The following is a 15,861-nucleotide window of genomic DNA, read 5'->3' as shown; positions in this document are numbered from 1 at the left end:
TGCCGTGCATCTGACCGCAACCTCATTTCAAACCTGTTGCTTTTTGTGAGCTCATCCGTTGACGCGCACGCAGCTTTGCTACGCAAACGTGCGCATTCATGTCTCTGCTCTCGCTTTGTGGTGTCTCATGGTCATCTCATTAGAAACCACCTACGAGTGTTTTGGCGCCTCTTCCTCTACCAACCTTTATGGTGCGCCCTGGATATGATGATGAGGCCAAAAAAAGGGTTAAATTAACTTTGATAAATTCCTTTAAAAGCACAAATCAATTTCCTGCATTTAACTAGGCCTACAGGCCAATACATTAACGCCCATGTTTATTCAAAATATGTATCCCAAAACAGGTCTGTTATGAAATACCCTATTCTGCACATCTATTAATTGGTTATTAACAATTGTTTTCTAGCATTGTTCTAGCATTGTTTTTCTAAACTTGCATCCAAAGTGAACGACAAATGACTACTTTGTCCAGGACTTCTGGTATTCCGTTAAATTATCTGTACATTTTGTTATAACATTATGACACGGTAAGCTGTCCGTGTAATTGTTAATTGTGAACTGAACTGGAAAGCCCTGCTTTAAGAATGAGCAGGTCTATACCCCTTGATGATGATATACTGCCATCTTGTGGTTCATTTGTTTCTTTACGAGAATGACCGTTTCAGATTGTATTGAATATACAAAATATGTTTTGCCTACGCCTAGGCGTATTGAAGAATATTTTTTTCATTAGGCTTCCTTCTTTTTCTTATTAGCTACATGTAGGATATTCATTATTATTATCATCATCATTATTATTATTATTATTATTATAATTATTATTATTATTATTTGTCACTAATCATTTAAATTAGGCAATAATTAAAAGCAACATAATAGGCTACTTTCTTTTGGTTCTTTATGTTGTTTGTTCTTTTTTAATTTTAGCCTAGCCTATATAACCTAGTAACCATCATTGATATTAATCAAAAGTGCTGCTAAGAGTTTTCTCCCTCTTATTTGTTCTCTTTCTTTCTCTCTCTCTCTCTCTGACACACACACACACACACACACACACACACAACATGCAGCATGCAGACGGGACGTCAAAGTCCCGCCTGTGTTCATATGCTGGTACTCTCCAAAACGTGACGCTTCTACCAGGGGATTGGTTCGGTGCCATGTCAGTACAGGCGCCCACCCTCCGAGTGTTTCAGATTGAGTTGGAAGTGTTTGAGACAGTAGGCTAGACACCAAGACATAGGGGGTGGGGAGGCACCTCATAATCGTCGTTGACACACACCGCAGGCGAAGCGACACCTGCGACCGGAGAGGCAAAAGTCATTTAGCTAGCTGACAACTTCCGAGGCGATGGAGGAGGAAATAGTGCCAGCAGACGACGGTCTCTCGGCTCCCAAGATATGCCGCCAGCAGCGCAGTCTTTACAGCGCGCTCAAGACGTTCCCGAACAAGCGGGCAGCTGGCAAGGCGAGGTTTGACAGACCCACAATGGTGGATATCCCGCATCTCGGAGACGCAGGAGGGCAGCATCCCCATCCGTCTTTCAGTCATTATAATCAGTATTCACATCAGCAGCAGCACCAGCAACGCCTGCAGTTTCATCAAGCCACTGTCACTATCAGTAGCAGCCAACAGCAGCCTCAGACGTCGTACCGTTTCCCCTGCGAAAACAGGCCCAGTAGCAGCAGCGTCGCGACATCTACCTCAGCATCAGCAGGAAGCGGAACGGCGGCAGCATCCCTTGGCAGCCAGCGGAGGATCGGCTGTGGTGGTGGAGGCGTCGGAGCAGGGTTGCGCCCCGACTCCAGGCACTCAGGGCGAGCCGAGCTTCGTCAGGAGTCTCCAGACTGCAGTTATGGAATGAGCAACGGTATGGCTTTTTTTTTTACTTTTCGTGTTCTAAAAGACATGACGCAGATACCCAAAAGCATCTTGCTAACGGCACAATCTTGCCACTCAATTTGAGAAGTTAGTAAATTATTCTGTTAAAAGTAAAACGTCACATGGTTAGCAATGCCAGTGGCCTGCAGTCTACACATGACCTATTTGCCAGTTTAACTTATTTCTTATCTGATAAACATTTAGGCTACAAAACTTCAAAGCAATGTGTCTGTGTGTGTGTGTGTGTTTTGTGCAGGCTTATGTGATAATGTCTGTTGTGGTCTGAAAGCAGCCAGAAATCTATGCTAACAAGTGTGTACGGCCCTCAGCAATGAGCATGCATACAAGGCATTCATATCTTAAAGGGCTCGTGATAATCAGAAGCTGCAAATGGCGACTGCTTCGAGAGGGGATGAACTTTATGAAGAGCGCATGTTATGTTTGCGAATCCAAAAGGACAACAATTCTCTCTAAGTTTCACATTTTTCCTATCATTTGTGCTATATCCCTTTGCTAGCTTTTGTGCTAGTACTTGTATAGAGGTTTTGTACTTTTGCTTTGGAGATTGGAGATTTAACAAGCCTAATTCCAAGGAAAGGCAAGTTTATTTATATAGCAGCACATTTCATACACAGGGGTGATTTAATGTGCTTGTGTCAAGAGATAATATGATTAGTTCTGTTGTTTATTTCAGGCATTTGATTTAATTCCTGGCTGTAGCTCATCCAGGCGCAAGTCTTGTGGACTTGCCACCTAAATCGATTCCAGGGTCAACCATTAAACAACACCATATACAGTATTTCGCTTTACATAGTGAAGAATATCTGGACATAGCACAATATCAGATTATCCTTTGTGACGCAAAGCCGTTATAGTGGGAAGTGACCTAGACTGCTGTGGTCTGTACTGTGCGACCTGCTCTGAAAACAGCCCTGACTCATCCAGGCCAGTGGGCCAGTGGAAGCATCCGGTGGCAGCAGGAGGATAGTGGGGTGAGCAGCCTCTGTGTTGCCTGCCACTACCCGACTTACTGTGTCACTGAGATTACATGAGGACATGCAGAAAGTGAAAGGGTCTGGTTGTACCAGGCTATAGCAGTGTTTCCCACAGAATTGAATTCTATTTGTGGTGGTAGGTTTGCAGAATTAACTCGAATGCAACAGTTTTTAACATATTAGTGCAGCGCGGTTATGATTCTAACCATATTTAAGCACAATTTAGTACAACCAGGAAAATCATTGTGTGGTGGTCAATGTTGATATTGTGGTGGGCCGCCACAAATAAGTCAATGTATGGGAAACACTGCTATAGTCTCCATGGGCACTGTATGTAAAACTGTAAGTGAAGTGGTACACGTATGTAATGATGTGATTTCTGTTGTTTGGGACCATTTATTTATTTAGGAGTGAATTTAACCAGGCGGCTGATGCTTCTATTGGTTCATATAGCATAGGTTCGTCTGTACAGTAAAGCTTGGATGATAAGATAAAAAAAAATGTGCCGACCCTGAAACCAGAGATGACAATTGTGGACGAGATGAAGTTCATACCCTTAAGTCCTAATAATGTCACACTCCATTCTCCAGATGGGGACTTGAATGCTGCAAAGCCCCAGATAAAGATGTACATAGGTTGAAGATGCAACTTTTTCCCAGGCTATTCCGAGACTAGACTGCATTTTGACTGTTAGGGTTTATGTACAGTATGTCTGGTCTCCTCTCCAGGGATTGTTGTTGTCCAGTTCAACAGCGCTTAGTGTAAAACATTGAAGGTCAGTTGTTGTGTCTGCTTTCCGTGGAATCTGACAGAAATAAAATTGTGTCAGTATGAAATGGAAGCCAGTGAGATTGTGATGTATCAATACCAACCCAGGTCTCATATGGGTCCTGGACACAATAGTACTAGTAGCCGTGGGCCCTGAAAAGCTATGTGTGAGCACATTACAGCGCATGTCATTCATGTCAAAAAGTGGACTCAAATACATAAAGCACTGTTCCTTAAGTTAGACCGTCACCCTAATGCTAAGCCAAATGTTAGTTTGGCTATGACCTAAGCATAGTGTAAATTGTAAATGTAAATCAGGTTTCTAGGTCAAGTATACTTGCGTATACAAGGAATTTGGTCTCTGCATTTATCCCATCCGTGTATTAGTGAACACACAGTGAGGTGAAGCACACACTAACCCGGAGCGGTGAGATACCTTGCTAGAGCGGCGCTTAGGGAGCAGTGAGGGGTTAGGTGCCTTACTCAAGGGCACTTCAGGGGCTCGAACCGGCAACCCTTCGGTTCCAAGCCTGAAGCCAACCAGTAGGCCACGGCTGCCCGAGGTGTTGTAAGCATAATAACAAGCAGGATGTTAAGGCTCTGTAGAGCACAGGGGAAGCTGTCTCAGCCACTGATGTAAGAGCCAGACACACCATACTTCTCCATGTTTTTGGGTGGGGGTGGGAGATCTTGGATACCACAAAAAAAAGTATCTTCTTGCACATACACAGCTCCTTGTCATGACACAGTGGCTGATAAGCCGGCAAGCCCTAAACTGAGCACGGCGAGTCAGCTGTGAGTAAGCCGATACTCAACAATCATGCTGTTCTATTAAGCAGATCATCAAAGAGCACGCTGCGAAACAGGATTAACTGTTTAATCAGCAGCCAAGAGAGAGCGAGAGAGGGAGAGAATGAGAGAGGAGAGATAGATATCAGTATGTCAATGAGGATGTTCAGTGTGCTTTCTCTTGCTCTACTTATGCACAAGGGCACCACAGCTTCACTGGCAATCCAACACTCTCTGTTGAACCTCACAAAAATCTCACCCAAAAAAAAAGCACAATTCAGTACGCCTAGGCACCCAAGAATTACAGTAGCGCACAGTGCAAATGTCTTTGTGTGTGTGTGTTTATACATGTGTTTGTCTGCATTTGTTGCATATGTGTATCAATTAACTACATTTTCACACAAGTACATGCACTGTGTGTGTGTGTGTGTGTATGTAAGGGTGTAAGGATGTCGTTACATGTGTGTATTTGTCTGGGTGTGCTATGAAGATGTATTGAGATGTAGCTATTTGAGAGAACGGGAGGCTAATTGTGCATATGGGGCTACAGTGACTGCAGCTGTGGTGCCCGGGGGGGGGGAGCAAACAGTGACAATAGCTTCTGCTTTTTAATTCCGGCAGGCGTGGGGACAGACAGACTCACACCCAAGGACACGGCTCTGAAATCGCTGTAATAACGCAAATTGCATTTAAAAGCTCTCCCAAAGAGATTGTGATTAAAATAAATGGGCCTCATAAATTTCCCTCTCCCCATCGGGTGTTGTGTTTAATGAAATTTTATAAGACTCTGTCTGTGCACAGTGTCAGGGACAAAGTGTGTAAGCGTGTGTGTGTCTGTGAGAGTGTGTGTGAGTGTCTGTATGTGTGCGTGTGTGTGTCTCTGTGAGTGTGTGTGTGTGAGAGAGTGAGAGCAGGGGAGCGAGGAAGAAAGGGCATGAGAGAGAGAAATGAGAAAGCGATGGGGGGAAATGATATCAGATTCATTTCTGCGGGTAAACAGAGAGCGCCCGCGCATATTAATCCATCGGCACATCTGCACCGGCGCGATAGACACGTCTCCGACTCCTGCCGAGACACCAGCCTGTCCGTCACATGGTCTCCGCGGCGACGGCCAGGCCCCTGGTAATTACCTGCCTTGTCTCTTTGTGTGGGGCTGACAGGTTCATAATCGCCCAGCAAGAGATGCACAAGATCTCTCATCTCATTTTGTCGCCGCATGGGGGGATGGGAGATGTGTGTGTCTGTGTTGTGTCTGTTTGTGGGGGGGGGGGGGGTGCTGGATGAGACCGAAGATGCCTCTGCCCTGTCTGTCGTGTGATGTTTCTTGTTTTCGCCTGGCTTTGTGAACATGTTGTTTTTACTTTATCTCCACTTGGGGGGTAAGGTGATGAATTGTCTGTTTTTGTTTCAAACAAAATAATACTCACCTGCTGTGAGAAATATTTTGAGACAAGTTAAATGAAGGATGGAAACCATGTAACTCACATAACGATTATTAGTGTTTGCATACTATTTAGTTACCTATAAACCACTATAAATGAAGAGTTTGCATTCCACACCACTGTAAGCCTAGTATGTGATATGAGACATAACTTGTGGATGTGTGTCAGAGACACAACTACTGTACAACACAAACTGCACATCTTTGGCCACTTTAGTTGGATAAGCTTGACGTCTCACGTCCAGCTACAGTTCAATGGCACCAGCCTGAGACTGGATGCACCTGTAGACTCGTGAGACTCTCGTTCCTAAAACTAGGTCTCATGCCTGACAGGATAGAGGATGTTTTGCACTTAACTGTGAAGGTTATTTTCCAACAGGTCTGTCTGGAACACGCTGTGGCCGTTCTGGCCCATGTGACTAAAGGTGTTGTGATGAATGTTCTTTGACTGTTGAAAGAAAGACTCCTGTACATCCACTGAGTTTCAGGTCCTGATCACCTAGTGTCTTAACATATCAGGTGCCATGACAAATAAAACTAACCTTTCATTTTAAAAGCAGACTTGCTGCCTGGTCTTCTGTTGTTTGTGACAGACTGTGCATGTAAGAACCAAAGCAAAATCATTTTTCCTACAGGGGAGAGGGGATGCCACCTTGCCTGTCCTCTCTCTCACTCACTCATATACAACACACACAAAGACTACAGTATACAAATCACATACACAGCACATGTTCATTTTACACCACTCACTGGGCGTAGGCAGAATCCCTGTGTGGAAGATTTACTTTTGGGGATGCAGCTCTCTCGCTCTTCTCTCCCCACTTCTCCTCTCTCTCCTCTCCTCTCCTCTGCCATCCCCTCCCCTCCTCTCCTCTCCTCTGCCATCCCCTCCCCTCCTCTCCTCTCCTCTCTCCTCTGCCATCCCCTCTTCTCCTCTCTCCTCTGCCATCCCCTCCCCTCCTCTCCTCTCCTCTCCTCTCTCCTCTGCCATCCCCTCCCCTCCTCTCCTCTCCTCTCCTCTCTCCTCTGCCATCCCCTCCCCTCTTCTCCTCTCTCCTCTGCCATCCCCTCCTCTCCTCTCCTCTCCTCTGCCATCCCCTCCCCTCCTCTCCTCTCCTCTGCCATCCCCTCCCCTCCTCTTCCTCCCCTCCTCTCCTCTCTCCTCTCCTCTCCTCTCCTCTGCCATCCCCTCCCCTCCTCTCCTCTGCCATCCCCCTCTCTCCTCTCCTCTCCTCTGCCATCCCCTCCTCTCCCTCCCCTCCACTCCGTGCTCATAGATGTGGGTGACTGATAATGGTGGCAGAGTGAAAATAGAAAGAGGAAGAGAGAGATGAAAGATGGAGATAAGATGGGGGAAGGGGGTTTCTGTGGCAACAACAGATTGAAACCACAGAATGCTCAAAACACATAGCTGAAAACTACTTCAATAACTGAAAACACTTAAACACATAACAGAGACTTACTTAAACACGTAAGTGGAGACTATCTTAACACATAACTGAAGACACATTAATGTGTTTCTCAGCTAAGGGTTTACATGGACTCCTTACCCTGCATTTCTGACCTACCTTTTCTTGTCTACCACTGTAGAATGCACAGGGTTTACATTCAAAAGTGTTAAAGAACAGCATGGCAAGAACAAGACAAGAACACTGCTATTTGTGGAAAGACGTTATTATATGAATATATTGTATGTTTCTCTTACCCTGCTGATAGGGATGTAACAATGCACCATGAATCGGCTAAAAATCGATACAAGTGTGTGAAGATTACAGCCGGTTGAGATAGAAAAATGAATAGTGAAGCAATTTTTAATCCCAATAGGACGTAATCTGCTTTTGATTTCACTTGTTCAACGTCAGATTGGTCAAAAGATTACTGAATCGTGAGTTCAGTATGTCATTACACTCTGATCCTCTGATGTTCATGAATAGGTGCATGCTCATAATCGTTGGTGTTTGGTCTCTCTTCCTCCCCAGAGAATCGGCTCATTCTGGACGCATTTGCCCAGCAGTGCAGTCGCGTGCTCAGCCTCCTGAACAGCAATGGGCGCTTTATGGAGCCCCACGGCTCGCTGCCCGCACCCTTCCCCTCCTCCCACATCAAGCAGGAGGACCTGGAGAGGCCACCGGGTAGCTGTGGGCCCTCCCCCGCGGCCAAGCCTCGGCCCGTAGAGGCCCCCGGGCTGGACCCCGGGGACGCGGAGGCCCAGCGCGTGGCGGGCAGCACCTGGAGCCAACAGCAGACCTCGGCCTTCCTGCGCGTCTTCACCGAGTCCCTGCAGAGCTACCTGCTCACCGGGCCGCCGCCGGAGGGGGAGCGCTGCCGGCCAGCGCACCTGGAGCCCCCTGCCCCCGCCGGCAGCGCTGCCTCCCCCCGGCACAGCATGGGCGGCTGGGCCTCGCCGTCTCCGTCCGAGTCCTACGGCCACCCGTCGTCCACGCTGCCCGAGGAGGAGGAGGAGGAGGAAGGCTGCTGTCCACGCTGCATCGAGCTGGAGCAGGAGGTGCTGTGCCTGCAGCAGGAGAACGAGGAGCTGCGCAACAAGCTGGAGAGCGTGCCAGGTACCCACCACAGACACAGGACAGTCCCTATGTAAATAGACATGCATCAGGAGGATAGCCAAGCATCTGTCAGATACAGGACAGTCCCTATGTAAATAGACATGCATCAGGAGGATAGCCAAGCATCTGTCAGATACAGGACAGTCCCTATGTAAATAGACATGCATCAGGAGGATAGCCAAGCATCTGTCAGATACAGGACAGTCCCTATGTAAATAGACATGCATCAGGAGGATAGCCAAGCATCTGTCAGATACAGGACAGTCCCTATGTAAATAGACATGCATCAGGAGGATAGCCAAGCATCTGTCAGATACAGGACAGTCCCTATGTAAATAGACATGCATCAGGAGGATAGCCAAGCATCTGTCAGATACAGGACAGTCCCTATGTAACAGTCCCTATGTAAATAGACATGCATCCGGATAGCCAAGCATCTGTACAGGTCAGATAGATATCACAGCTTCAGGACAGTCCGTTATTAAATAGCCATGCATGCATCACATGAGGAACAGTTCAGATAGTTACCACTGTTTGACTAAACTAGCTATTTGCATAGCAGTTGATCATACTATGTTAATTACATGTAACCACAGATGTATGATAATCACATGATGAATGACAGCATCATTCATGGGCCATGTGTTGTCTTCCATCAGTTTATCCTCTAGATTTCTATTTAAAGAACATGTGAAAGTGTCATGCTTGTTATCACAGACAAGTGATGGAGTTTAAAGCAGAACCTCTTAGTGGAATCCCTGATTATAATGATTCACCTGGCAGTTAGAACCAAGTATATATATTCCAAGCTAATATTCACTAATAGCTAACACACACTCACACACACACTCTCACACACACACACAAAGACACACACACACACACATACAGACTCATACACACACACACACACACACATATATATTTACACACACACACACACACCGCCCGCCTGCCCACTGAAGGAATGAATCCACATAGAGTCATACATATTACTCTCACAGGGACATTTGACCTACCAGCAGTAGTAAATAAAGGATGTTATTGCAGTTTAGGTTGATCTATTTTACTCTATAATATGCATGGAGAAGTCAAAGGAATTTTTGGACACCGTGCCAGATTCCCCTACAAACATAAATACTAAACTGCTTCAACTGTATTGAAATTGTGGTTCCTTTCATTCTTTGGAATGTGCCACAAATGTAGTGGATCTTATACCCTGAGTATAAAGATGTAAACAGAACTGTGTTATAAAGTTGCAGGGATCATGTGAAGCATTTTGAATACAGACACTATGTATGTGTTCACCGAAAGGCCCGAAAAAGCAATTTTTGATTGGAAAATTATGTAATATATGTAATGACACAAGATCCCGTCATGTAGGCTCAACTGTAATATAATATTTTCCTTCATGTTACTTTAGAAGAATACAAAAATGAACTCCTTTTGGGACTGAATCCGATCCAAATATTTTTTTTTTAAATAGTAGTAACCTATTATAGTCCCTTGTAACTCTGCACAGATTCAGGATGAAGGAAATTTGACCTTTCCATTTGACCTTTCCATCTGGTTTGTGTTGAAGCCCCCTGTCAGAGCGTACTGGACTTCTTTAAGGCAGTGTTGCAACAACACAACCAGTTCCTCCAGCCCCCGCCCGAGGAGCAGTTGACAGAGGTGAGGACACACATCCGCTCCAGGACGTCCATCCCTGAGAAGGTGACATGGTCTGGCCACAGGTCACATGATCTCTGTGGTCACTTTGGTCTCTGTATTATGAATTGTAAATGTTGAAGGTGATTTTAGGAAATAAAATGTAAACATTTTAGCAGAGGTGGGACAAAGTCACTGTTTGGCAAGTCACAAGTAAGTCTCAAGTCTTAACGCTGAAGTCCGAGTCAAGTCCCAAGTCACGACAGAGATGTCCCAAGCAATTTTTTTTCGAGTCCTAAACAAGTCACTGTCGTATTATTCAACCACATATTAATATGTCATCAATCATGCTTTCTATATATCATTCTTATCAATATATACAGTACTTATACTTTACATATTGAAGAGTTTTAAAACACTTATAATCACAAGCCCAAAGACAAACAAAGTATCCTTTGTTCTCTTACTGAGGAAAAGTAAGAGTGAATAGGCTACAGGTTTTGGATTTTTGATTGTAATGAGTTCACTAACTGGTAATACTATGTCCCGACTTGCATGCTAATGAAGCAACTTTAAAGGAACACGTCAACTTTTTGGGACTTCAGCTCATTCACCCTATTCCCCAGAGTTCGATAAGTCGATAGTAGGCTACATACCCTTCTCATCTCCGTGCATGTAGTTACTCGGTCTGACGCACCCACCGCTAGCCTGGCTTATCACAAGTGCCTTGAAGTGGCTGGCTTCATTAGCCTACACCTCCCAATAGTGACAAAAGAATTTACATGCTGTGATGTGTGTAGTTACAATGTGTACAAATAACAATGTCAAATGAGACAGCTCTTTTGTAAGCAAATACATACTTGGTTGGAACTACCGTATTTTTTGGACTATAAGTCGCACTTTTTTTCATAGTTTGGCTGTGACTTAGTCAGGTGCGACTTATATATTAAAATATATATAGGCCTAATTTAACATGTTTTCAAATGTTAGTCAGTATGAATTGACATGAACCCTACATGAAACATTACCGTCTACAGACGCGAGAGGGCTTGTGGAATGAGATTGGGAGCTTGGTGAACTTGCCACATGTCAGACATTTTTTCTTACTTAAAGGTGCTCTAAGCGATGCTGGGTAACGTCACTTCTGTTGACTTTCAAACAAAATAGAGAGCTTTTATGGGTTAGGTTTGCCCAGGTTGTTTTTGTTGCCATTTTTGGAGCCTTGGCTGTCCACAGAGATCGCATTTTTTTACTGTGTATTCAGGACACAGCCAGCTAGCGGTTGGTTAGGTGATGTTTGCAGTAAGTGACATAAAATGTTTTAGCCTAAAAAACGTGTGGCGTCGCTTAGAGCACCTTTAAGCCCAAAAGTTAGAGGGGGAAATGTATTAAATATTGTTATGTAAATGCACAAGTTCTGTGCACTTTCAGTCAGAGATTAGGGCTTGCACTATGCCTAAAACACACGCTCTCAAGCTACCAGTCGCTTGCTGCCCCCGAGCTTGCCAGAGGCTGAAGCAGTACTAGCCTACATTTACACAAGCACTGCTACTTGGGTGCACATTACAAGTCAAAGGGGCAAAGTCCGAGTCGAGTCTCGAGTCAATAGCATGGAAGTCCATGTCGAGTAACAAGTAATTTCTAATTTTGTCAAGTCGAGTCTGAAGTCATCAAAATTGTGACTTGAGTCTGACTCGATTCCAAGTCATGTGACTCCAGTCCACACCTCTGCATTTTAGATTAAGACATTAACATAACTGATGACTATTCAGTGTTAATGGGTAGGGATCACAGGAGACTGACTCACATAGACTCTAAAGAAACAGCTTAACCCACCCTGTTTAAACTCATGTACACTCTTAACAATATGACAAATGAGAGCTTGTCTGGAAATCTGTCAGGGGAAGATACCCACCCATAGCATGTTATCACTGAAAATACCATAACCTTGTCTCTGATAAAGCACATCTTGTTTAATGAATATGCTGTATGTTATTGTATGTTTCAAAGCAACATTTAGGGCAGCAGCAAACAAATGAACACATCTATATGGCATTAAGAAGTATTAGTGAGACATACTGTACTACTTTTACCCTTTTATATTTTAACCTGAGTCATGGTACAGACACCGTCTGTTGTGGACTTCAAATCAAGTCATGGATTGGAGCCAACTCATTCCTGTGGAGTGAATTGAACGTGAAGTTAAACACATGAAACTATACTGTATTTCAAGCTATTCAAGCAAATAAGTTGATCGGAAAGCTTTGTGGCACTTATTGCATAACTAAAGCAAAGCCCCAAGTTTCAGAACAGCTCAGTTACAGACCCTTGATCAGTCAAACATCTTAGTTGTGGGCAAACCATCTGGTTTCAGGTTATGGGGATTCCCACGGCTATGATCACACACCATTTTCCATTCCACAGTTAGCGTAAAACCATACGTGCTGAATCTATGCTCACTCAGCAAGAGGTTTTGTTTTCACTGCCCGTACCAGAGGATTAGAAAGCTTTGCCCTTTAAAACAACATTTCCCCTAATTGTAAAAGATGATTTAGCAAAGAGGCTATCTTTTGCACTTAGCTTGGGAACCAATCCTCAATGTACCTGGCTAATAAGGGAGGGAGCGACAGTTTAGCTGACATATCATTATTGCTTATTATTTGTAACAAATGCACAAAAGTAAAATCCCAACTATAAAATTCTCAAGTTTTAAATTAAGAGACTGAAAGTGTTAAATTAACCCCTTTTGATCTGAATAGAGTAACAAGCTCTACTTACTCAACTCTTGTCATAGTAGTTTTAACCCTTCAAAATCAAATAACCATGTAAATACCATGTTAAAATCCACTCTTAAAGAGTTGAACTGAACACAATAGATTTTCCTGTGTAGGCGATGGTGTTAGTGACTGTGTTGTTATATCTCCAGGGTAGCAAACAGCTGTTGGGGAACTACCCGCTCTTCATCACCAACAAGCAGTGGGACGAGGCTGTGAACTCTTCCAAAAAAGATGGCCGCCGCCTGCTCCGCTATCTTATTCGGTACGTCTTCACCACAGACGAACTGAAGTACTCCTGCGGCCTGGGCAAGAGGAAACGCTCTGTCCAGACGGGGGAGATCGGGCCCGAGAGACGACCTTTGAACCCGGTCAAGGTCACCTGTCTCAGAGGTAGGCCCATCAACCTTATTACCTAAGTGCAAATGACGTGAGAAGGCAACAACAGTCGTTAGCAGTAAATGTATGCAGTGGAAAGTATGGTGACACCCAACAAACCCCATTGAAATGCATAATGCTAACTGTTATGAAAACAGTTATCTTGTCTTCTACAGTTGACATGCCATAAAGTAGGCCAGATGGCAGAAGCTCTCAAGTTCAAATGCTCACAAATCTACTCATCTTTTCCTGTCTTCACAGAGTTCATCCGAATGCACTGTGCGTCCAACCCAGACTGGTGGATGCCCTCTGAGGAGCAGATTAACAAAGTGTTCAGTGACGCAGTGGGTCACGCACGTCAGGGACGAGCGGTGGGCACCTTCCTGGCCAACGGGGGTTGTGGCGGGGTTGGAAGTGGCGGGGGTGGGGGTGGAGGCAGCGGGAGCAGCAGCAGCAGTAGCAGCCTCTACATGGAGGGTTTTGATGGTCAACTGTCCCAAGACGAGCTCTTCCTGAAGCCGCCACAGAATGGGCTCGGCGACTAAGACGGGCTCGGCGACTAAGACAGGCTCGGTGACTAAGACGTTTGCTTTGGTTGACCTCAAGACTTTCTTTAAAAGACAGCCCCACACAGTAAGGACACAAGGCCTAGCCATGCATTGAACTCACACTGAGATTATTGAAAAGGAGGCTCAAAATATAGCTTCTTATTAATGGTTCCCCCCTTGCGCCAAGTAGAGACTTCTTCCGACCTGTGAACATTCCAGAATCCTCTCAGCACCCTGAAACCTCTACAGATTCCATTGTTATTATGTGTGTTTTTTTTTTTTGGGGGGGGTGGGGGGTTGCTTGTTTTTGTCCATGGACCTACCCTCGCACAGGTCTGATGTTCCATGGCTGGTTCGTCTCACAGTTGCACCCAGATTAGTATGATCTCTTAAAATCCTTTTTTGTAAGGTTTTATTATCAATACTAGAGTATTATTGCAATAGTCGTTTGCATTCCTACTTAAGAAATGCCTTTGTAAAGTTTTTATTACTCAGGATACATGTTGATATTTTTGCCTCATTGCTATATCTGCCATGCCATAAACTGTGGTTCTGAATGTACTGGAATATACTGTTCAAGGAAGTTATTTGACAAAAAAAAATATTACTCCATGCATAAGTGCAAAATAATTGTTAATAGATTGTTATGGTGCTATGGAAAATCTGATGTTTTATTTACTTAAATTAACTTTAAATTATATAATGCATTTGCTACTCTGTCAGATCAGAGAACAAAGTGCCATGTTGTATCTGAACTTGTTCAATACATACACACAACATCAACTCTGTATATATTGGAGTGACTGTACCTATATTTCCTCCATGGGGTCCTAAAGACCTGCTTTGTGACATCTTTGTGACATTTCCAAAGTCTCTTAAAGACCAAAATAGCACTTTTCATAACCTTTACATGATGACATGATGACGGTCCCCTGGGACTAGCAAGGCATCGTTGTGTGAAATGTGTTTTTGCATTGTATTGTACAGCTGGGCACTAAGGGTTGAACTTGCATCAATGAACATTTCCTGCCATGTAAGGTTTAAGCCTGTGTGACAACTTAAACCTGAACAGTGGGCATCTTTCCAACAGCATGTTATGTCTGCTTGTCTCATCTTGTCCTGAACCCAAGAAATGGTTTTAGTGAAAAGCCTCAAGCACTAAGGCTTGTCATTGTGCTGTATCATGTTGTGACTGTTAACACGTAGCCACCTTTGCTCTCTGACAATTAATATTTTACTCTCTGAGTTACCCTGTCGACACTGTGAAATTGACAGACTAACAGAATTTGACATGTACTTGTGATATTTTTTTCTCAGTATAGCCTCTTTGTCAGTTAAAATAGTTTCATGGAAAAAAATAGCTAAGCAGGTGTCCTTTACCCAGCAGAGGGGTTTAACTGGGAATGTGCTGTATCTTCCTAAAAAGATATTAAAAGTGACTTCAGTCTGGAATGTGTCATAGCCTACAGCTGTGAACAAGGTGGGTTGAAAGGGAGTCCGGCCTTTACAGAAATTACCATCTCTGTGTATGTACAGTGTATTCCACCAGATGGCAACCGTGTTCACCTCAGGGGAGAGAAGGAGAGAAAGAGACTCATGTGGTTTCTTTACTAAACTGTGTCACAACATATTTCCACTTAGGCTACTATTTAAATTCCACTGCACTCTTATTGATAGACAAAATGTAAATTCTGTATTTCAAGCAGAATGTGGTGGTAGACTTGTGGGGGCTGTAGGCCCATAGACAGCATATTTGTGTGAATGTTGAGATAACATTTGAAAATTATAAAGATAAGTTACATACGGCATACAATAGGAAAGAGGTATGAAAATGTATGATCTCCATGCCTGTCCATTTTTTACAAGTGGTCAATGGCACTGCATGATCACAGATAACAGGCGCTATCTGTGAAGGTTTGCCTAATTATTGCCTGCCTCGATTAGGCCTAAGATAAAAATAAAAACAGTTAGCCTAGTTAGAATTTAATCACACGCGCGCGCGCACACACACACACACACACACTAGAGAGAGAGAGAGAGAAAGATGATTTGATCATTTATATTGTGATTTGG

General features: G+C 44.1%; 1 protein-coding gene across 2 annotated transcripts; it reads left to right on the top strand.

Annotated features, from left to right (window-relative positions):
• The first annotated feature begins 1,216 nt into the window (after positions 1-1,216).
• Positions 1,217-15,245, top strand: bend4 (BEN domain containing 4). Of its 2 annotated transcripts, none has more exons than XM_076292130.1 (5): positions 1,217-1,870; positions 7,854-8,438; positions 10,021-10,112; positions 13,015-13,255; positions 13,502-15,245. In XM_076292130.1, exons 1-5 carry the CDS (start codon positions 1,351-1,353, stop codon positions 13,783-13,785), a joined length of 1,722 nt encoding a protein of 573 aa, XP_076148245.1. In that variant the 5' UTR covers positions 1,217-1,350; the 3' UTR covers positions 13,786-15,245. The 2 variants fall into 2 exon arrangements, with proteins under 2 accessions (XP_076148245.1, XP_076148244.1); XM_076292129.1 differs by having other exon boundaries at positions 10,021-10,154.
• The last annotated feature ends 616 nt before the right edge of the window (positions 15,246-15,861 follow it).

Source organism: Alosa pseudoharengus, unplaced genomic scaffold (genome assembly GCF_046254945.1).
Source record: "Alosa pseudoharengus isolate Yale_2024_CS ecotype anadromous, Long Island Sound unplaced genomic scaffold, YU_APseudo_1.1 YU_APseudo_1.1_scf_19, whole genome shotgun sequence".
NCBI classification, from domain to species: Eukaryota; Metazoa; Chordata; class Actinopteri; order Clupeiformes; family Clupeidae; genus Alosa; species Alosa pseudoharengus.
The sequence above is the reverse complement of the archived record's forward strand: the minus strand, read 5'-3'. Positions and strand labels throughout refer to the sequence as shown.

Bases quoted from the DNA above. Each gene is read 5' to 3' on its own strand.
- bend4 (XM_076292129.1), top strand. From the start codon at position 1,351: ATGGAGGAGGAAATAGTGCCAGCAGACGACGGTCTCTCGGCTCCCAAG. The intron at 10,155-13,014 runs GTGACATGGTCT...TTATATCTCCAG, and splicing joins GGACGTCCATCCCTGAGAAG to GGTAGCAAACAGCTGTTGGG. The intron at 13,256-13,501 runs GTAGGCCCATCA...CTGTCTTCACAG, and splicing joins CAAGGTCACCTGTCTCAGAG to AGTTCATCCGAATGCACTGT.